At 38.8% G+C, this 23455-nt stretch overlaps 1 protein-coding gene across 1 annotated transcript in view; it reads right to left on the reverse strand.

Annotated features, from left to right (window-relative positions):
• Positions 1–23455, reverse strand: part of LOC308345533 (collagen alpha-4(VI) chain-like) — a gene marked incomplete at both ends in the record, with an annotated part of 96893 nt that overhangs the window by 52165 nt on the left and 21273 nt on the right. The window contains 11 exons of the mRNA XM_080807767.1: positions 721–786; positions 1121–1183; positions 3251–3304; positions 5538–5582; positions 7181–7207; positions 8270–8341; positions 16328–16381; positions 18611–18703; positions 18864–19009; positions 20560–20638; positions 21649–21983. Coding sequence (XP_080663893.1) covers positions 721–786; positions 1121–1183; positions 3251–3304; positions 5538–5582; positions 7181–7207; positions 8270–8341; positions 16328–16381; positions 18611–18703; positions 18864–19009; positions 20560–20638; positions 21649–21983 — 1034 coding nt within the window. The remainder of the gene's footprint in view (positions 1–720; positions 787–1120; positions 1184–3250; positions 3305–5537; positions 5583–7180; positions 7208–8269; positions 8342–16327; positions 16382–18610; positions 18704–18863; positions 19010–20559; positions 20639–21648; positions 21984–23455) is intronic.

The following is a 23455-nucleotide window of genomic DNA, read 5'->3' on the forward strand; positions in this document are numbered from 1 at the left end:
AAAGCAAATAGAGGGTACTTCCCAGTTATAAACATTTTGCTGTGCAGACCCTGTTTCTGGAAATTGGGAATGATAAGAGGTGAGGACTGAGACACTTGGGTTACTTTAGTCATTTTTCAGTCATGCATTTTAATGACTAGGACATAAAACATCTAAATATGTCTTCCAACCAGTTAGCAGTATCTACAAAGTTAACAAGTCTTCTACCTTCGGTAAGGTCTTCTGTCATGACACTTCCAATCTTCCAAACTAGACAAGGATCTTGTCTTTAAAAATGGCTAGTACTCAATTCACATCAACACTGGCAGTGGTGAAAAGTGAGTCAGCCGTGTAATGGCCTAACCACTTTTAAATCAAGACATCATTATGAAATTGAAGAATTTTTAAACTGAAAATATCTTAGGCATCACTGAGCCCAATGCTTTCATTGAGGAGATGAAGAAACCAAGGATAAAGGAGATTAAGTAACTTGTGTTACTAGTATTGTGGGAAATGAGATTTTTTTTCAGGGAAAAAAAAAAAAAAAAAGAACCACAAGACAAGGATGCCAGGACAAGGCTATAAGTGGAGATTAGCATTCTGAGCTCCTGTCTCTACAGGCAGTGGAGTCCCACAGTTTTGCTCTCTATGCTCATCCAACCAGAACGTTCAAGCCTTCTTCGCCAGCTAGCATCCTTCCCACATGTACCAGCATCCCTGAACAAACAGAGGCCATCTTACCCAATGTCCATGCTTTCCTTTTTCTCCCTTAGGGCCTTGGATGTAACTATCTGCTCCAGGATCCCCCTGAGAAAAGAAAAGTTTGCTTACCTCAAATGGACAGGAAAGATAGGAAAAGAAATGAAAGGATTTTTTTAAAGGTACCAAAGTAGACATTTTAATTGTCCAGACTTGCTCAGAAATCCTGAATACTCAATGCAATTAAAGTTGCATTCAGTTCTTTAAGAACCTAAATGTTCTATAAGATGGGGTCTTTTCACAAATCTCTTATTCATTGCAAGGCTAAGATAGGCTGAACAGATGCCTCATTGATGAATAATTAATTGTTGTCTTTGTGTCTAAGCAAACTGTTTGTAAGTCCCTGGATAAAAGCAGCTCTAATCCTTCAACCAGCACTTACAGGGTCTCCTCTTAACCCAGGCTCCCCGTGCTCTCCAGGAGGTCCAGGTGGTCCTGTCAAGCCCTTATCACAGAAAAAAAAAAGTGTCACTTTAAAAGATCATCTGTTGCCTAAAGGAAAGAGAACATTAAGAGGGAAAATGAGAATCACATTAAAAGAGCAATTTAGTACTTGAACTTTAAAGCATTTGCAGCTAAATAGGTGAAATTGCAATGCAGAAAAGAGCATACTTTTATTGGAAGTCTGTTTATGTGGCCCTAGGTGTGCATTACCTTGCTGAATCCTTACAACTCAGGAAGTACATAGTGCGGGCAAGGAACCCAAGGCTCAGGGAAGTTGGACCCAGTCCTCCCTACCACTGAGTCCCTGATCTTTCCACTTCTCCCTGATATTCCTACGCAGAAACACACATAAGAAGAAGGCTCTCTCTATCACAGACATGGGCAGCACTGACACAGCCAGATCTCATGAAAAAGGGGCAAAAAAAGAGAAAAATATTTCTAGAGCTTGTACTATAGAAAGAGAACCAGTGAGGTGAAGCAACTTGCCATAAGACTATGACCTTATAAGCAAATGGTTGCCTCTCTTAAAACCTACCGTTTTATGGTGACATAACACAATTTAAAAAAAAACACTGTTAATGGTACCCGCTCTGTGTAGTAGTTCCTGCAGAGTTGGGAAGAGCCCCCACCCTAGGAACCTTTCTCAAATTGTGTTATATGCCTTGTTCTAGAGGGTCTATGCCACACTCTGACCCTAAGGAAGTGGGACTCATCTCTGAGATCTGGTTCTCAGACACGCAGGGAATGGAATGTTCTCTACACTCTAAAAAACAAAAAAAAAATGCCACTTCTTATTGTTACTTGTAACTCCACCTTATCTCTTTTCTCACCTGATATAATGATAAAAGGGAGTTACTTAATTCTAAATTCCAACTCTGCTATCCAATTTACCAGCCAGGCAAATTTCTCTGACTTCTCTAAGATTCCATTTTCTCATTTGTGAAACAGATGTACCCATTCTATCGGGCTGCAATGGAAATTAAATGGAATAATCAATTAAAATGTTGAGTATAGAGCCTGGCATTTGGTTCTTATTATGATGTGCCTAACTTTCTAAGTGTTTTGCTGGATACCTTCTACAAGTTAGAAGCTCTTAACATGCATTTATTGAATTTAACTGAATTGGATGGAAACTAAGGCTCTCCAGTCTTGAAAGAAGCGGGGTGTCCCCCACCTTCTCCAAAATCTAATCCCCAAATTGCAGCTTATCAATTAAGCTTCCCTCAATAAAGAACCATTTCTTGTGACTCCCTGTGTTACTTATCAGGAAATCAATCCCCACCTTGGGGTAAAAGCATTACTCTAATGCCATGAGGGGTACACAAAAACATAACTCCACCCCTTATCTAATTCAGTCAATCAACACAAGCTGAGTATAACAGTTCTGAGATGGATCCCTCTGGCTGGATTCCATAATTGCTTAGTAATATCTGCCATGGGCACAGGAAGGCAGAGCTGTGGTACACACACCAGGCATCTGCCTTCCCTTACACAGAAATATAATGTGGGAAGGATGTAGAGAAGGGAGAGAGCACTACAGACAGATATGGTCAAGAAGGGGGTATCATGAGGGGGAAAGAGAGGAGTTGGAAATTGGAGGGAAAGTGATATTCAAATAAACACTGGAAATGGAAGCTGGAAAAGCCACTCGGGGATAGGGTACCTAGCATGAGTTAAGACACAGAGGTGGGCATGTACGAGGATCCTCAGGGGACAATGAATAGTACAATCTTATTGGAAAGGACACTTTTGGACTGACAGTAGTGAAGGATGTGGCTGAGAGGGCTGGGGTGTGAGACTGAATCACTGGTGACAGGGAGCCTTGCAAAGCCCATGAGGGCATGGTGATTACTGATCCAAAGGTTAAGGACGCCAGTTTCCATCATTCATTTCACTAGCAGCATAAGAGGGTCTTCACTAAAGATTCCAAAGAGCTAATATTTATTGCCCTTTAACTCCCAATCTAGAACTTGAACCACTAGAGGATTATTTCCCAGAACTTAAAAATAAACTGTCAAGGTCAGTTTATGCAGTAGAAATTTGAGAGAAGAATATCTTCATACTTTACCCGATTTCCCCTATTTCCTTTTTCTCCAGATGACCCTGGGGCTCCACGATTACCCTAGAAAAAGAAAAATAAATATACAAAGAAGCTTTGTATATCAAGTCACACCAGAAACTTTTTTCACGTAGTTTCACATTCTATCTAAGAGCGGAAAGTTTCTTTACCATCCAACTTGTACGTGACAGACTAAATGCCCTGAATAATCCTTCCTTTGAAAATAATATAAATTCCAGATAACCAAGTTTAAGATACTCCACATATGTTCATGAGCTGGTAAAAAAAACAAGAGAAATCCTTAGAGTTCAGAGTAAAGAGAAAGCAGAAATCCAGAGAATAGTGATTGGCTGTCTTTAGGACTTCTGATCACTCCATGAGTGCAGTGTGAAAAACCAAATCCCATCATTTATTTTGAAGTGATCTCAAGAGGACATGTCACCACGTATGAGACAGAAGCAAACAACCGCAACGCAGAACTTAATGACATCTCACAGATGAAGTTCATTTAAAAACAAACTTAAATCAAAAGTCACCAAAAAAGGGAAAAAATAAAGAAAAAGAAGGAAAAAAGAGAAAAAAGAAAATCAAATCAATCAATCCATCAAAATTCACAACACACGTGAAGGAAACACCATGAGGGAGAAGCCAGCAGAAACAACAGGTAACAAAATCAGGCTTGTAATGACTACAGCTATTGGAATTATCATACGCAGAATATAAAATATTTCATTCATTTAAATAGGTTAAAAAAATGAGTAAAATAATAAGCAACTGTTAAAAAGAGACCAAACAGAATCGAGAAAGAATCAAATAGAACTTCTTAAAGTGAAAATCAGAATAACTGAAATTAAAAATCCAATTGACAGGTTAAATGGTATATTAAACACAAGTGACATAAGAATTAATGAACTTGAAACTGGAGAAAGTACTCCAAATGCAGTACATAAAGACAAAAAGAAAATATGAAAGAGGTTAAGAGACATTGCAGATAGCACAAGTTCTCACAGATTTCTAATTAGACTTCCATAAAGAGATAATAGAGAAAATGGGAAGGATAAACATTTCAAAATGAGAATTTGCTAAGGAGTCTCCAAAACTGACTGAAGGCACAAATGCTCAAATTCAAAAGCCTAACGAGCTCCAAGCAGGATAAATAAAAAGAAACCCACACCTGGACACAACATATTAAAACCACAGAACACTAGAAAGAAAGGAAAATTTTTAAAGCAGCATGACAGTATTTTTTTAAGATTGCTGACAAAAGTAACAACAAAGAGTTTGATGGATAACTTTTTTTTAAGATTTTTTTTTATATTTATTTGACAGACAGAGATCACAAGTAGGCAGAGAAGCAGGCAGAGAGAGAGGAGGAAGTAGGCTTTCTGACGTGGGGCTCAATCCCAGGACCCTGGGATCATGACCTGAGCCGAAGGTAGAGGCCTCAACCCACTGAGCCACCCAGGAGCTTCTTAAGCTGGAAGGTTAAGAAGGATAACTTCTTAAACAGCACTAGTAAGAGACAGAAGACAAGAGAAGCCAGAAGACTATGAAATTCCATTTTCTAAGTGCTGAAGGAAAATCATTACTTCCCCAAGATCTCTTTCAAGAAAAATGGTAAAATAAAGAAATTTTCAGAAAAACAAAAACCAAAGGAGTTTATAGACTCCATTAAAGGAAATTCTAAAAGCTGTACCTGAGGCAAAAGAAACAAGATCTTTCATGTTCCTTTGAAGGCATACAGGGAAAGTAACAAATATGAGGGTAAAGCTGGATAAGCAATGATTAAGTAAAGCAATAAAAATAACAATATCTAATTGATAGAATTTAACAAAAATAAATGGGAATAAAATACTGGACTAGGTGCCTGGGTGGCTCAGTGAATTAAGCCTCTGCCTTTGGCTCAGGTCATGGTCTCAGGGTCCTGGGATTGAGTCCCACATCGGGGTCTCTGTTCGGCAGGGAGCCTGCTTCCTCCTCTCTCTCTCTCTGCCTACTTGTGATCTCTCTCTGTCAAATAAATAAACAAATTTTTTTAAAAAGATACTGGACTATAACATGTTATTATGGGAGACAATTGATTAGAGCTATGTTTCTAGGGTCCTTATATTTTGAGGATAAGGGCAAATAATAGATTAGACACTGTTGAGTATGCATGCTAACATTTATAGACTGTGTATAAAATATACATATAAGTATAAAATACAGTATAGTGTTTTATATTTTAAAGTATAAATACAGAGCATAAATACCAAACTAATAGAGGAGAAACATAGAAATGAGAAACGTTCTATACCTGTTCTCCAACAAAGCCATCAACACCTTCATCACCAGGGCTTCCCTGTGGAGCAAAGGAAGATGAAACTGTTAGGGAAAAGAGGACCAGGTGTACATGCTTACTGCTTTGATGTTAACTTCCTTGCTAATGTTTGTTTTAGTTGGGAGAAGAATCTAGACCTTCTGAAATGGCGTTTATATACTGCATTCATATATTAAAAAACAATGATCATTTTCATTCCCAAAACAGTCACTAGTGTTATACACTGTTTTTCCTGACCGTTTTAATTTCCAAAGAAAACGATAAGAAACTCAAATCTAAGGGATAGAAAGACTTCTTTTCCAACTTTTGCACTGGGAACAAGTAGTAACTCTTTCACAAGACTGAATGAAACATTTCCCACTGGTCCTCTGCAAGTTAAAAGTGGTTCTTTGGTCATTGGCATTTTTAATATTAAAAAGACTGGCAAATATGCCTGAATGAATTTACATAATGGAAACTCAGAAGATCTCTTGGATTAAGGAGGAGTTAGATGGGACTATATCCATATGTATGTATTTGGGGAAACTTACTATAAGAAAACTCCTTAAGAATGGAAAACCTGAAACTAACTAAATAAGAGTAAAAACTAGCCCCTGCAGAGTGCCATCTCATCGAATATTCCATCACTTCCAACTCATGGCCCTTTGTTTTGCCAACAATCTCAGAATGACAGTTGTATTTATTATAGGGGCACCTGGGTGGCTCAGTCAGTGAAGCTTCTGCCTTCAGGTATGGTCATGATCCCAGGGTCCTGCTTAGTGGGGAGTCTGGTTCTCCCTCTGCCCCTCCTTCTGCTCATGCTCTCTCTCTCTCTCTCCCTCTTGTTCTCTCTCAAATAAATAAAAATAACAATTTTTTTAAAAACATACTTCTTATAAAGCATCTTTTGAAAAAGAATGTCCAGAGTTTTGTAAGCCAAATAAAATGCATATTACATGTGTGAAATCAACTATTTACTCCTACTATCTAAAAGGAAATCAAGTTTCAGGCACTTTTTTTAAACCAGAGGACAGCTGAGTTAGTGCATGAAAATAAGCACACCAAACTCTCAGACTACAATTATGTGATATATTTGCTACAGGCCATATGGATGAATCAGTGGCTCCAGGAGACATGAGTAAAGAAGCTCAATCAGCCCTTGTCTGTCTTGTTCATCACTTTGTAGTCACTCCAAGGATAATGTGGGGAACAGAGTTGGTACCTACAAAAATATCTTTTGAGTGCATGAATGAGCGAATGAGTACTTTGCCTCCAAATCTGAATGTAAAGTCATTATCCTACTGTGCCATCTCCTTTCCTATCAACCCGTACTGGCCTCCATCTCCCATTTGACACTCCCCTTCACTACCACTCCTTGCATTCAGGACCCTCTCTTCAAGAGCATCATGTGACAAATATGGTGGCTTAATTATTACAGATAAGTATACATTTTCATATATGTCCCTGCTTTATACCATTCATGAACATGGCAGTTTGGCTATTAAGATCATCCCACCTATCCCCTTGTCAAAAAATTTTAAGTCCCACCGCAGGTATGCAAAGGAAAAGCAAGTGGAATCCGGACTGTTTCCCAAAGAAATTGCTCTCTAGCTTAAGCAAGAGGAAGGACGGTCACCTACCTTCTCTCCTGAAAATCCTCTTGCTCCCTAAAGTTAGAAAGTAATAAAAAGAATTGAGCTTGAATAAGATTTTGAAACCTTTGTTTCACTTAGGAAACCACATATTCCTGAATTCCAAGAAAATGCAATGAGTAGACCGAAATGAAGATTTCCTCTTCTGCCACTATAATGGCCATCACAGCAATCTGATTATTGCCACTCCCCTTTGCCTGTGACTTGGAGAAATTCATATCGGTAACTCCTCACACAGTAGGGGTGAGCAGGAAATGGTAATGACCTGCCACTTATTAATAGCACAATCATATGTTTTCAAACAAAAGTGAGAATACACTGGCTAGGAACCTTAAGAAGGCTCCCAGGAAAAATAGGAAAAATTAATTGAAGTGTAACTTATTAGAATGTACAAAATATGGTGGCTATGGTCAGAAAAACTCTCTATAGGACTCAGAGATTATAGAGAAAATTTTCTAGCCTTATTAAAGGAGATTCTCTAATCCTGGAAGGTTAAGAGACATTTATGAAACCACTGAAAAAGTAGCCCCACCCTTTAGTTCTTTAGGCTTTGAAATTTCAGTATTTTCAAACCCCCTTCCAACTGCCAGAGCTATGACTTGTCCTGAGGGCGTTTTCTGGTACCAGAGCCTATCCACATGCAATGCAGCACAGGAGTGCTGAGGAATTAATACCCACTGGGAGCAGCTTGCAAATAATACCTGATAGGATTTGGGGTATAAGTACCTCAGCTCTCTCCCCTTGGGTGGGACCACATTGAGGTGCATGTTCAACATTGGTTCACACAGTTCCTCAGCAGGATTAGGCTCTATCTACCCACCATGGTCATCTAATTGATACCATACCCTTTTTAGGTCACCTTTCTTCCTTAACTTCTCTCATGTCTTGTTAGTGTTTACTGAGACCCCCTCCTAAGAAACTATTTGCACTTGGTTCTTTTCCTTAGGCTCTACTTCTGGGAAAACCTCAGTCTGAGAAAGAGCTAAGACACTATGTTGAAAAAGTAAGATGCTCCTCAAACTCAAGGGATAAAACCAGGACAGGGAAAGAATTCCACAGCTTGAGGTCTATACTCACCTTAGGTCCTCTCACACCTGGGCAACCTTCCTCACCTCGGGGTCCAGGAAGGCCTTGGGGACCTCTTTCTCCCTATGGAATAAAGACACACACAGAGACAGTCAAGCAACTATCTTCATCATCACCCAACCAATAAAGACCGTCAGAATGATTAAAATATGACACTGTCCTTACAATTACTTCTATAGCCTCAAAGACCTGACCAGATCACCAGACAATCAGAACGTTCATTTGTCAACTACCCATACTAATAACCCCAAATCTTACAAATTCGTATTATCTATATTTTTTGACTAATTCATTCAAGCCACATGGACAAAACTTCAGTACCCACGCAAAACTGAAGGTGTGTCTGAACATTTCCTTCTGGAAGCTAGAACTGGATAAAGTTTTCCTTGTGGTTCTACAAAGAATCAACCATTATTTAACTCCTTTTCTTCTAAGTGAAATCTTGCCCATTCCTAAGGTATAGATCATACGTCACCTCCTCCTCTGAGAAGCTTTTTCTGTTACATTGTGTGCTATTACCCGTTTCTGTGTTATATTGTTTCCTGCTATTTTGAGGACTTCTAGGAGACAAGGACATGTATTTGGTATTTATCTCTGGGTTTCCAACCCTAAGTACACGGTGTGGCATGCAGCAGACATCCAATCAAGATTTGAAGAATGACTTCCTAAATTACATTAGTGAATATAAACTTTTGATCTAGGTATTGGATAGGGAAGGGACTGGTAGATACTATACCTTTGCCAAACTGATTAAATATAAATTAGAAAGCATTGTATATCCCATGAGCTTTCATCAGGAGGGTCTACAAATGTAATCTCATTTTGATTTAATGAGTTCAAATGACTTCACGACACAAGCTGCCTGGGACAGTAAAAGAGAACACGGTAAAGTGAGAAGCATTTTGGATCAAAAATGAAAGGTCCTGGGATCAAGCCCTAGTTCTGCCTCCAACTTGCTTTGTGAGCTTGGATAAGTACATGACTCTATGAATTACAATTTCCTCCATTTATAAAATGTGGACCTTAGTAATATCGATGCTAACCATTCATAGGATCATTATATTGAATGCATGAGAATCTGCACTGAAAGTACTTCACAGGCGCCTGGGTGGCAAAGTCGATTAAGCATCTGACTCTTGGTTTCAGCTCAGGTCATGATCTCAGGGTCGTGGGATCGAGCCCTGCATCAGGCTCTGGGCTCAGCATGGGAATGTGCTTGGACTTTCTTTCTTCCTCTGCCCCCCTTCCCCTGCTCATGCACACACTCTCTCTCTCAAATAAATAAATCTTTAATATAAATAAATTAAATAAATCAATAAAATCTTTAAAAAAAGAAGGAAAGAAAGTACTTCACAAATTATACAGATTGGACAAATGAGGTGTTTTGTACTTAAATAGGAAGAGATAATGAGAAAAGCACAGGTTCTGACATCAGACTGACAGGGGGTTGGGCACAACTCTAAAATTATCTATCTGACCTTATAAGTCACTCTCTCTGAGTTTTGAGCCTCACATCTATAAAATGAAAGTATTAGCCCATATCAGTAGAAATGTCACAAAGGTGAAATGTCTTAGTGGGTACAAAATGCCAAATGCAAAGCCTCAGACACAGCAGATGTCAAGTAAATGTCCATTTCCCCCGCTCTTCCTCATCTGCCTGCATTTTTAGGTTCAATATGTGGTGGTGAAGTTTCATCTGGAAAATTTAATTTTAAGATGTCTCTTTACTCTTTTGTCCTACACAGTGTTACCAATCATGAATAATTGGTCATTGCCTTCATTAGGAAATAGTTGCTATATACAAAACAAATGTCCTTAACAAAGGAGCACAAAGGGAAAATTCTTAAAGTTTATTTCTAACAAAACGTAACACTCTTAGGATGGCTATTATCAAAAACAAAAACAAAAAGAAGCTAGTGTTGATGAGCATGTGAAGAAACTGGAACATTTACGCACTTTTTGTGGGAATAGAAGAGTTCAGCTGCTGTGGAAAACATACAATAGTTTCAAAAAAAAAAAAAAACCAAACCCTAACAATAGAATTACCATATGATATACCAATTCCACTTCTGGGTATACACTCCCAAAGAATTGGAAGCTAGGTCTCAAAGAGATATTTGCACACACATTCATAGCGGCATTACTGACAACAGTCATAAGGTGGAAGCAAGCCAAGGGTCCATTAAGAGATAAACTGATAATAAAAAAAAAGTGTCCTTATACATACAGTAGAATACTATTCAGCTTTAAAAAGGAAAGAGATTCTGATATGCCACAATATACCTGAATCTTAAGGATACTATGCTAAATGAAATAAGCCAAATACAAATACTGTATGATCCTACTTCACAAGGACTAAGAGTAGTGGAATTCATAGAGACAGAAAGTAGAATGGTGGTTGGCAGAGGCTGGGGATATGGGGTCATCGGGAGTTAGTGATAATGAAGACAGAGTTTCAGTTTTGCAAGATGAAAAGCGTTCTAGAGATGGATGATGGTGGTTGTTGGCAACAATATTAATGTACTTAATAACACTGAACTGTACACTTGAAAATGGTTAAGATGGTCAATTTTATGTTGTGTGTCGTTTGCCACAACTAAAATTTTAAAAGAAAATTGTGAAGAAAAATTTAAAAACCTACTCTCATGACTTCTATTCCCAGTTTCTAAAGTTTTGGGTGTTATACAGACATAATTAGGTATGAGTTCTCCCAAAATTATTCCTTAGAAAAAGGGATATTCTTAAACTTGAGTTTTCACAAAGATTTTCATATTTCAGAATCCTCTGCCCATTGCTTAACCTTGAACAACATAGTGTTGACACCCAGGCAATGTCAATATTTGATTATTTATGGGATCCTCAAGGATATCACCTACCAGATCAGTTAAAAAAGAAAAAAAATAGAGGTAAAGTAATCTAACAGAGATCACTTATTTATCGTATTTGACCATGAGGTCTCACAATTTCAAATGTTAGATGCCGTGCAAGTAAGATTTTTCAAAGCAATAGAACTCATAATTATACTGTGAAGACCATAAAAATATTCTCACAAGAAAAATGAGGCAATGGGTTTTTGAAACTGAAAATAAATTTTCAGTGACAGACTTTACAAACAGAGCTAAAAAGCAGTTTATCTTAGAGATGCCTGGGTGGTTCAGTTGGTTAAGCATCTTCTTCTTGATTTTGGCTCAGATCATGATCTCGGGGTCGTGGGATCGAGCCCTGCTTCGAGCTCCATGCTGAACATGGAGCCTGCTTAAGTTCTCTCTCTTCCTCTCCTTCTGTTCTCCCCCTGTTCTCTTCCCCTCTCTCTCTCTCTTACACACACACACACACACACACACACATACACGTGGTTTATCTGAAACAACTTAGACAGAAATTAACAAAATATACTCTAGAAAACCAGGTAAGGTGTTTCCAAAACAGAGGCTCCAGTAATGCTGGGAAAACTGATACAGAAACTCCGTGGGAAGAATTTTTAATACACTTGTTAAGCCAGAAAGATTATAATAAATAAAAAAATACACTACAGTGTTCTTGGGAAGTTCACAAGTGGCATATGAAGGAGAGAAGGGGAAAGGTGGCAAACATTTGGATAAACACTTCTTAAAATTAATAAACTATAAATAATTTAAAAATTAATTGATAAAATATGAGAAAGAGAAAAAAGCAGAATTTCTATTACATCACTTTACATAATGAAAGACTTTAAAAATGTTAATAAGTAATTAAATAAGTCAAATAATATAAGCGTACATTTGTCACCTATCCTTCAAAGTTTATATCTTCTAATTGGGCAAAAGAATTTTTTAGATTATTCTCATGAGAAAACAAGAATCACTTTATAACAGGCACCTATGTCAAATTGTTTTGAAAACAAAATTTGGGCTTACAGTGTTTTTCATTCAAATACTAAGCTCTATCCTGTTTAAAAATTGGTCTCCCATTTGTCCACACTAGTGGCTTAAAGCTATGAACTATAGCCATGATTCTATGGAAAGAATAACATGATCATAAACTGTTCAAATGCTAGGCTGGTTCAAGTTATTTTTGAGAAATGAGAATAATAACATTAGTATCTTATTTTGTAGATGAAATGAGGAAATGTATACAGAATGTTTTGCCATGCATCCAACACATATGAAGTCTTCAATAAATGTCAGCTAGTTTTGTTCCTACTGAAGTTACATAACTGTTTTGGGGGGACCCTAGATAATCTAATATGATATATAAGGCTTTGATTGGTAACCAATGCATATGTAAACCCCCATCCCATATGAGGTATATTTTGAAAATAAATAGAATTCGTGAGTCAGGCAGATGGTCTTTTCCAAAGATGGCCGCGACAAAATCTCAGTGCTCTTCTGGAACCTTGTCACACCCCCAATTGAAAAGAAGGGTCTAATCCCCACCCCCAGCCACCTTGAATCCAGTCTGGAGTTAGTGACTTGCCTGTACAAGTTACCACGTGACTTCTGAGGCTTCCTCAGAAGATTTGAGCTTAGCCTTCATCTCCTGGAATCCTCCCTCTCAGGATGGACCCTGCCTAGTGGGAGCTCCCTCTCAGACCCAGCAGCCATACCTGTCCTTGGACCACCATGGCCCATCCTTCTCCCATCGCAGCCAAGCTCCAGACAGTGAGAGAGGAAGTCATCTCTGCAGGGGGCCCTCCAGCTGCCTAGTCAGCCCAGCTGAGACCTCAGACACCTAGGAGACAGCCACCCACTCTTCCAGTCTTAGAGCCCATGGATATAATAAATTGATTGTTGTTTTGGTTTTGTAGGGGGTAGGGAGGAGTGGGGAGAAGAGGAGTAATAGAGAACTGTAACTATGAATTAGCTCTTTGTCGTTATATGCTTTCAATTTGAATCTACAAATTACAGCCCCCTTCTGAAGTCTGCCATCTGCAGAGAGATGTCAGTCATTACACAGACCAATCTGACCTACTCTGGGGGGGAACAACATTAAAAGCCATTCAGGAGACAACATATTTTGTAGTTACCTTCTCTTGCAAGAAATGCAGGAAAAAGAAAATAACACATGCTAGAGCCCTACACACCACACAGAGCTACTGAACCCTTGCAATATGTCTCGTCCAAACTGAGATGTGCTACAGATGTAAGATACACACAGGATTTCAAAGACAGTGTAATTCTAAAAAATAAAATACTAACCATTTTGTTAGTATTGTTTGTTAGTATTTGTTAGTGTTTGTTAGTATTGTTTGTTTTGTTAGTATAGTTTGATATTGGTTATCAAATATTGGTTATTGATATAATTATTGAAATAATTATATTTTGGATAGACTGGGCTTAATTGTTAAAAATAACTTCACCTATTTCTTTTTATTGTCTTTAAGATGGCTACTATGAAATTTTAAATTCTATAAAATTATATGTATCACTCACATTTTATTCCTAGCTCTGTACTGGACAGTCTTTATAAACCACCTTGGTTTTAGGATGTTAAGACAGCAGAAAAGGGGGACAAAATTATCTCTTACCCTAGACAGACAAGGGCTTGTTTATGTTATTTGTCTGGAATTGGTGTCAATGTTCCTAATAGGATGGTAAGACTCTAAATTATTCTCTTAAATTTGGCCAGGCTCGGGGCACCTGGGTGGCTCAGTGGGTTAAAGCCTCTGCCTTCAGCTCAGGTCATGATCCCAGGGTCCTGGCATCAAACCCTGCATCCAGCTCTCTGCTCAGTGGAGAGCCTGCTTCCCCCTCTCTCTTTCTGCCTGCCTCACTGCCTATTTGTGATCTGTCTGTCAAATAAATAAATAAATAAATCTTTAAAAAAAATTTGGCCAGGCTCATTGAACCATAGGCCAAGCAGACAGAAATAAAATAACATTTCTAGGACATTTTAAAACATCATAAAAATGGAAAAGAATATTTTCACCATACCTGAACAAAATAGCAAAAACCCACAGACCACACTTTTGAATGTATTTCTAACATCAAAGACTATAATTGCTGAGGCAAAATAAAGACAGAAAAGTTGAGCGATTCTCCCACAAATATAATCAGAGAAATGAATTGGCTGATATAGCTCCCAACAGCTGCATTTCTTTTCTAATTTCTGCTGATTTTCCAAGTTCCAGCAGCCAAAATATTCAGGACAGTAAAACAATGTACAACTCTGAGGGGCCGATGAGAATATTAATGCTTAGATATCCCAGCAGTTTGAAAAGTGTGGTCAAAGGACCCCACAGGTCCCCAAGACCCTTTGGGAAGGGGTGCTCACAAAATTAAAACTACTTTTCCAATTACACGAAGATGCTATTATCTTTTCTTACTCTTGTTCTCTTCCAAGTGTACAGCAGAGTTTTTAAGAAGCCACAAAGCAAGTGATATCACAACCAACTGAACACAGAAGCGGACATATGAATCTAGTTATCTTCTAATAAACCAGATATTGAAAACATGTAAAACAATGCCACTCTTCTCACTTATCTATTTTGTTTTGGAACATATAGTTATTTTTCATAAAGGAATGTCTCATTTATATTAAGGGCTTGTTTTTGTTATTTGGGAGTAAAATAAATAAATATTTTAAAATTATTTCCATTTGGGGGCTCCTGTTTTGCTCAGTTGGTAGAGTGACTGACTCTTGATTTTGGCTCAGGTCATGATCTCAGAGTCCTGAGATGGAGCATGGTGTCAAGACTATGCACTAGGCATGGAGCCTGCTTGGGATTCTCTCTCTCCCTCTGCCCCTCCCCTTCTCCATGAGCTCCCTCTCTCTCCCTCTCTCTATAAAACAAAACAAAATAAAATAAAATAATAAAATTCTCTCCTTCTTAGTTTCTAACATAGTAAATATCAACAGACAGAAACTACATCAACAGATGTTTTCTCATCATCCCATCTAGTTTTTAGTGTAATTTACTCTTTATCAGGAATTGAGTGAAATGTTTCACATACATATTCTGTAATGTTGATGACATCTCTGTCAGGTACATACTATAAAACTTATTTTATCAGTGGAGAAATGGATGTGAAGATAGTTGAATATTTCGCCTTTTCTTTCCATGTTGTGTAAGTGACTGTTTGTGTATTGACTGTTTGAATCTAGGCAATCTGAATAACCTTAGAGAGAGTACAGGTGCCCTGAGACCAAAAGTTTGAGAACCAGTGGTATGTACATATCGACTTTAAAATAGACACCTGTGATAAAGTGGTTTTCCATAATTAAAAATCAACTGAAAACTATGGCATTTAAAAACCCTTTTGATAGGGGTGCCTGGGTGGCTCAGTGGGTTAAAGACTCTGCCTTCAGCTCAGGTCATGATCCCAGGGTCCTGGGATTGAGCCCTGCATTGGGCTCTCTGCTCAGCAGGGAGCCTGCTTCCTCCTCTCTCTCTGCCTGTTTCTCTGCCTACTTGTGATTTCTGCCTGTCAAATAAATGAATAAAATCTTTTAAAAAAAAAACCCTTTTGATATCATATGTTGTAATAAAGATGGGCCCCATCACATTCCAGTCCCTTTGGTAGCAATTCTCTCTATGATAGACATTTTTCCCCACAGCTAATCACACGATGACTAATTTTCCCATGCCCAGGGATATATCCAGGGTTGTAAACAGACTTTTGGTGAGTAACTATAACTCTGTCACCTTTTTGGCCACTCAGAAAGGCATCTGAGGGGTCTTGTTGTAAGAATGGCCTTAGTTCTCTTCAATTATTTTGTTAAATTACTTACAAACACAGCTATCTCATTAATAGTAACAAATTACCTGCAATTCAGCTCACAATTAATAATTACTATTACATACATACCCACGAGACACAGCCCACATTTTCAATTATCTCGAATTCAGATTAAAATGACCACCTTTCACCATGAAACACATTTTAGAGCCTGAATCTACAAAATTTGTCCACCTAACATTTGTTATAACAAATGATTATTTTTATACAGATATTTAAGGCCATCTTAAATGGCATAGAAAAATCTTCATGACTTAAGTGCAGTTAAGTATTTCTAATATTTGACCCATTTTACCATATTCCTTCAAATAAAAAAAAAGTCAATACTTACATGTCCACCTTCTTCACCAGGATGACCAGGTAATCCATCAGCACCTGGCTTTCCCTGAGAAAAAAGGAGAGCAAAGGAAATAACTTGGATTCTAAATCCTTTCCCTAAATTTACATGAAATAAAAATTGTTGTTAGTAGGGTCCTGGGTGGCTCAGTCCGTTAAACATCGTCTAACTTGGGGCACCTGGGTGGCTCAGTTGTTAAGCCTCTACCTTCGGCTCCTGTCATGATTCCAGGGTCCTGGGATGGAGCCCACATAGGGATCCCTGCTAGGCGGGAAGTCTGCTTCTGCCTCTCCCACTCCCCCTGCTTGCATTCTCTCTCTTGCTGTGTCTCTGTCTCTGTCAAATAAATAAATAAATAAAATCTTTTTTTTTTTTTTTTAAGTCTAACTCTTGATTTCAGCTCAGGTCATGATCTCACTGTCATGAGATCAAGCCCTACATCCAACTCTGGGCTCAGTAAAGCTTGAGATTCTCTTACTCTCCCCCTCGGTCCCTCCCCACTCAGGCTCTCCCTCTAAAAACAAAAATAACAATAATAAATTTAAAAATTTAAAAAAAACTGTTACTAATAGATACCTTTTTCTTACTGAGTTGGCATTTTATTGAGAATCAACTAAATGTTGAGCACAATGTGTAGGGATGTGAAGAAACAAATATTTTTAGCCTTTTTTTTTTTTTGCACACAAGTAGTTTTAATTTATGGAAAGTTTTTTGGGCCATGTTCCTTAGAAACCCATCTCCTGAATGTATTCTTCTAATAGAAAATCAGTCTGGTGATTATCATGCACAAAAAAACTTAAATTTTAAATTAACATATCTTTATTCTGTTTTTGGCTTGTCTTGAAGTGAAAACTTGAATACCTGTTTGTCTTAATAACTGGCACGTCAGCCTATTTTTATTTTTCTAAAATACCATTTTGCCACTCTATTCTGAAAATCCAAATCAAAACTAGTTTCTAGTTAAATGTTTTAGGAACACTGCTCCTCTTAAAGAGACCTTTGACCTCGTTTTTCAAAATATCAGTAAGCAAAGGTGTTACCGTCTATGCTACTTATGAGAAATGGTTGTTTATTTCTGTCCGACTCAGCTGTTTAGTCTCTTCCAACCTCTTTCTCTTTCTCTTTTTTACTTCTTCTTAGATAACCAAACACACAAACCATTTCCCCTCAGGGAACTTTGGCTTGCCATGTATAGCCAGATGTGTTTACTTGATTTAAAAATGGTCAGTAAGACACGGGAGCCATATTCTCTTTGGGATCAACAAAGACATGAACATCAACACAACCAACCACTGAATTCTTAGAGACAGAAAGAGCAGAGAAGTCAATTACTCAAAACATTCCCATTTTTGGCCTTTGTGGCTGAGTCCTTGAGTTACAAAAAAACATGTCAAGAGGTTCCCAAGCTTGATTTCCTGATTCTCCAGTCTGATATTTAAGAACAATGCAAGGGGGAAAAATCTTGTGCTAAGGCGTATCTACAATTTTTCTCAAAAAGTCATTATATACTTTATACTCTTCTAAATCAAGATTAATGTGCAAAGCCAGTAAGAATTCCAACAACCTCACAGAAAACCGTACAAAGAGAGAATGTGAAAAGATGGGAAAAGCCAATAGGTTTGATTCAACTTTACATGAGGATTTGTGATGATGCCACCATCATGTAGTTCATGTGTGAAGGGTACTTGTGTCCCTGCATAACTGAAGACCATTTTTAATGAGATTTATTCTCCCTTAATAGTGGGATATGGCAATTTTGCTATTGCTTCACCATGGAGTTAACAGAAAGACAAAGTGACCACTCATGAACCAGCGATTGTATCTCTCCACAGAGTTTAATGCCACAGAATGGAACAGTCAGCTCGAAGGGGAAGAGGCAGTGACTCCTGTAAAGAGAGAAGTTGGTGTACAAGGGAACATTTTGTAGACAAGCGAAAACCACTATGCAGCAGGAGAGTATGTGAAACTTGTCTGTGAAATTATTTGTCAAATAAACATGAGGGGAAAGCATAATATAACGGAAAGAACGTGAGCCTTGGTGTCAGGTAGACACAGGGGCTTAAGTCCCAAAATGGCTCTTCGTACCTGTGTGACTTTGGGAAAGCAATGTTCCCTCTCTAAGCCTCTATGCCACACCTGCAAAGTAACATTCACCCCGAAGGTGTGTTAGAGGGCAGAATTACAAAGGTGTGTTAAAGACAAAACACAGGGCTTGGTATGCAGTTGGTGTTGAAAAGCCCTCTCTCAACCCCACCATCCACATCTAACAATTCTCACCTTGCTCCCGGGGTTCCCACTATCGCCCTGGTACCCATCTTCTCCAAAACACTTTATAAATATGTTGCAGCATCTTCTTTCCACAATTGAGTCCTGAAAAGCAGAATTCATGTAACATGACTTTTTTTTTTTCATCTCTGTTAACCTGTGTCACATGACGCACTAAAAAAGACAAAATTCCCTCTGGGTTTTTTAAATTATTAGGGTGAATAGACCTAGTGAAGGACGGTGTTAAAAAGGAAAAAATACTTACAAGTTGCTTCAGTAAGACGCTTGGGAGGGATTGCAGTGTGATGCTCAGGGGCTGGTTATATATGAATCCTCTGCCAAATTCTAGCTCCTGGAGCTCTTCTAATTTATGCACACCTTCCAGGCCAATGAAGAGGAGCCCAGAGAGTCCTTCAAAATACCGGCAGGTAGGAGAGTTACTTGCACATCTTTTGAAAGGTCTTCGTCCTGGCCCTAAGACAGTCGTGTAGCATCTCACCCTTCCTATATTCATCACCAGTCTTGTCTCAAACTGTATTTTGGACCAATGAAATGGGAGCAGAAGTGGCATGTGTCACTCGCTGGGAGAAATTTTCAGAACAGTGTATAATTTGCCCTATTTCCTGCCCCTGCCACAGGAAGAGACCCTTTTTCAGCCTGGGTCTTTAAGGGATGAGAATGAGACACAAACGAATGGTCACAAGGCCTAAGATAAATATATTCTAGCTAATTTAAGCCACTGGGATTTGAAGGTTGTTTATTACTGCAGCATGAGCCCATTCTACTGAGGAAGGCACTAAAACATCATGTGGATTTGCCCACATAACAGAGAACAAATGGACAAGGACACTTTACAGATAGGCTAGAAATCACCATTCATAGAATTACAGAATAAATATTTGTTCATATTTTGAACATTAAGTTCACACACACACACACACATACACGCATCAGCTTTTGGCCATTATAGACAAGCTACTTAACAATCTTGTGGTCAAAAAGTTGTTTACATGTTCTTAATTATTCCTCAAAATAAATTTCTAGGAATGGAAGCCTGATCTAGCATGTAGACAAAGTTTGCCGTCTTTTGTCAAATGCTTCAAATTCCCTTCCAGAAGATCCACAACATTTTAAACTTCCTGTGTGGTGAATCCAATTGGGAGCAAGTTATCACAGTAAATATTCCAGCACCTTGTTAACCAAGGGAAAGCATCATCTCAAGAGGAATATTCTGGACATACTCTATGGAGAAGGGAGAGGGGCACAGGGAGCTTGAGTGACTGCTTGTTCACCTTGAGTTTGCCTTCGAGCTTTTATATGACACAAAACGGGAACAGAAGAGCAAGGGCGTATAGCTCCACAGGTGGTACTGCCCAGCTGAGGGAGCTGGGGGGCCCTGAAATCCAGCCAGCCCACTGCTCTTTAAGCCAAATGCCCAAGGAACTGGGTCGCATACACCCAGAGCATTGGCATCTTGTTCTGATTTCACCAAGATGCCATAGAGACTAGTGGCAGCCCTTGGGGGATGGAGAAAGAGGAAGAATTGGTGAGCAAAGGAGGGAGGAAGGGCAGTGGAAAAAGCAAAGCTCAGCTTGAGGGTGATTCCAGAGTTTAAGGAAAAGAGACGTATGGACCACCTGGTAGCCTGAAAGAGCAAATGGGACCCCATTTATCAGGAAGTAGGAGTTGCACATACAACCCTCAAAAGCAGATGCCAGGCTGGTAACTGGTCAGTCCTGTCTCGGTCAGTGACCCTTGGTCAGTGTCGGGGATATGGGGCCCAGGGTTCTCTCAACCCTGATTCATACAAAGCATCAGCCTTGTGGGCACTGATCTCCAACCACCTGGGTTAGTCTGTGGAAAGCTTAATGGAATCCAATACCATCAGGAAATCTGAAAGAGGATCTTAGTCCCTCAGCTGTGGGAGGAACAACCCACCCAGAGCAACTACAAGCGCTTACCTTTGCTGCGGAGAAGCTCAGATGTTATCTTCAGTCTCTGGAAATTATCATCCAGTCCATCTGTAAACACTAAAAGGATCTGTTGTTTATGAGGGAGGGGGAGGGGAGAGTGGAGGGAGAACAAGGATGGCAGGGAGGAAGAGGAGAGGGGAAAGATAAATGCTGGAAGTTATACATTTTGTAAAAATGCAAGGATAAGCTTAGCTTTTCTGGTTGTATCCAGCCTTTCACCCTGTTTCATTTCACCTATTTATTTATTTGTTATTTTATTACACGTTCACTTTTACTTCAACATTTCCAAAGACAGCTGGCAAAAAAAAAAAAAAGAATTTGAACCAGCTTAATGTGTTCCCTTAAAAATACCTTCCAAAAATGGTCTTACAATGTTCAGCTTTATCAATGCAAAAAAAACAAAATTTAATGCAGTTTTATAATTAAAATGGGTTACATTTACTCACAGAAAATTTTAATTTAAAAGTGAATTCCGTATTTTAAGAAAGAAACCCACTGAATGCATGATTGGAGGAAAAACTAAATGTAACTTGCAAAGTCTGGGGATGTCATTTCCTAATAAACATCACATAAGACCTTTTCATCTCTGCAGTCTTTAGTGGGGTGTAGTTCTTTGGCACCAGGAAGGGAGGACCCTGACAAACCATTAGCTAGTTACTAAAGATAGTTCAAAGAGCTGACTGGAAAATAATGGGCCCTACTCTACTTGATAGTCAGTGACCATAAGGAGCTAATATCTTCCAGGTTGTCTTTGGAATGAACTTGTACCATGGAAGAATCTAGATCTCCATGTTGTGAGCAACTTGAGGGCAGGAATTTATCCTTTTACCTCTACCAGCATTGTTGAGCACAGAACCTCTAGGGCTTAGTAAATATCTGTTGATTGAATGAAAACATATCCCTTGTTGTTCTTAACTGAGTAAGATTATGGTTTTCCTCTGTGTAAGTGATTCTACTGGAGATTCTACACAGAGTTTATTGGCTTACTGGCTTCAGTTTATTGGCCTCAGTTACAAAAGCCTTATCCCTCCCACCCTGTCAATTGGTACCATATCATGGGTTCTCAGCATTTATTACCTTCACTTTAGCAGAAGAGGGATGGATAGCATGATCTCCCAGGGACTGCAAAAAATCCGCATCCATATAGTTGCTCGTGGCAGTCTGATGAATTAGGAATGTCTGAATAATATCATTACTATACTTTTTAAAGCCTGAGTCAAAGATAAGCTGGCCATTTGAGCCAGGGACCAAGTAGCGGAACATCAAGTCAAGGCCACCAGCATCACTACAGCTGATGTTGGAAAGCAAGGCCAACTGTTGCATCACCTCTGGCAGTAACCCTTGAAGCTTCTGCTGAACTTGACTTGTGGGAGTGGAAATATCAATTCCTATGGACAAATCTATGTTGCATCCTTTGAAGGTGGAAGAGAAGAAAATCAAATTAGTCATCAATAGATTCATGATGGAGCCCAGAAGACATTAGCCAACCCTGAAAGAAGAATTTCCAGCCAACCCACAGAAATATAAGCTAAACAATGGCAGTGATTTTTTAATTTGGGGGCTGGTTTGTTACACAGCAAAGCTAACTGATACAACATACATACAACAGAGGTGTGTCACACCTCTGTTCCTCTGCAGATCCTATTCCCTCCACCTGAAGTGTCCTTTCCCATCTCCTCCACCCCAATCTGGCTAACCCATACATGTTCTTCAAGTTGCAGTTCCAAAGACACCCCCTTCTTAAAGCCCTCTCTGACTCATTTTCCTAGGTCCTCAGGTTGACTTACCAAATGCCCCTGTATGACCATGCTACTTTATTTGAACTTCTCTCCTACTAACCAAAGATTCCTTCATAGTAGGGATTATATTATCTTCCTTTTCCAATGCCTAATACAGATACATGTTCAGTAAGTGTTTGATAAATGAATAAAGAAGGGAATATAAATGAGCCTTGAGTCTCTTTCAGCACATGCTGTACTATTTCCTTCTTCCCCGGAAGTTTCTTTTCTCATTCACCACCTCTGCACACATCTTATTTTAGGGGAGCATATTAGAAAAGATCAAGACTTATGTTTCTTCTATCTGAAAATTGTTAAGCACTACTGGAAGAGTGTTGTAAGAATCTGAAAACCCACTGATCTTTCAGGCTATACACACCCGCCCACTGGTGAATAATAAGACCGTGCACAGAATTCCAATGGGGAGGCCAAGTTGGTCACAGACGCACCTGAACTAGAATCTGGACAAATGACTTAAAATGTAACTTAACAATCATAAAAGGGCCACAATTATTAACTACCTCTGGACAACAAACATAACATGCAATTGTCCAGGGCAAGTCAAGACATGTGGACATTTTCTCCTTAGACCAGCACACACTGGAGTATTCGGCTCAGAATCAATAAAAACAAAACTGCAGATTTTAGGGGAGAAATTTGAAGAAAATAAATAAATACTGGACCCTTAACCAGGGAAAATGGTCATAAACAATGTCTTAAAGTTTCTCATGGATCTAAGATCCAGGGCTGAGCCATTATTTTTCCATCCCCTAAATAATACACTCTGTGCTAGGTGACCAAATGCTTCCAGAATTACCAAGACAGAAAATGCACTCCTTTCATATAAAATCTTGGTTTTGTTTTGAATTTTAAGTCTCTAATTGAAATTCACCAAAAGGAGTTTTCACAGATGTAAATCCCATTTCTACATCAGATCTCATTTCAGAAAAAAAGGAATTTCCTTTCTGCAGTATGGTATATCATTCCAACACTTCTAATTTACATTTTCCCCCAGAAAATGTCAGTTGGTTTTATTCTGTAAATGTAAGAATCTGCAAGCATTTTTTTTTCCCCTGTTAATGGAGAGGGTTGAACCTTGCCAGGTA

The sequence above is a fragment of the Martes martes genome, assembly GCF_963455335.1.
Source record: "Martes martes genome assembly, chromosome: 1".
In the NCBI taxonomy this organism is placed as follows: domain Eukaryota; kingdom Metazoa; phylum Chordata; class Mammalia; order Carnivora; family Mustelidae; genus Martes; species Martes martes.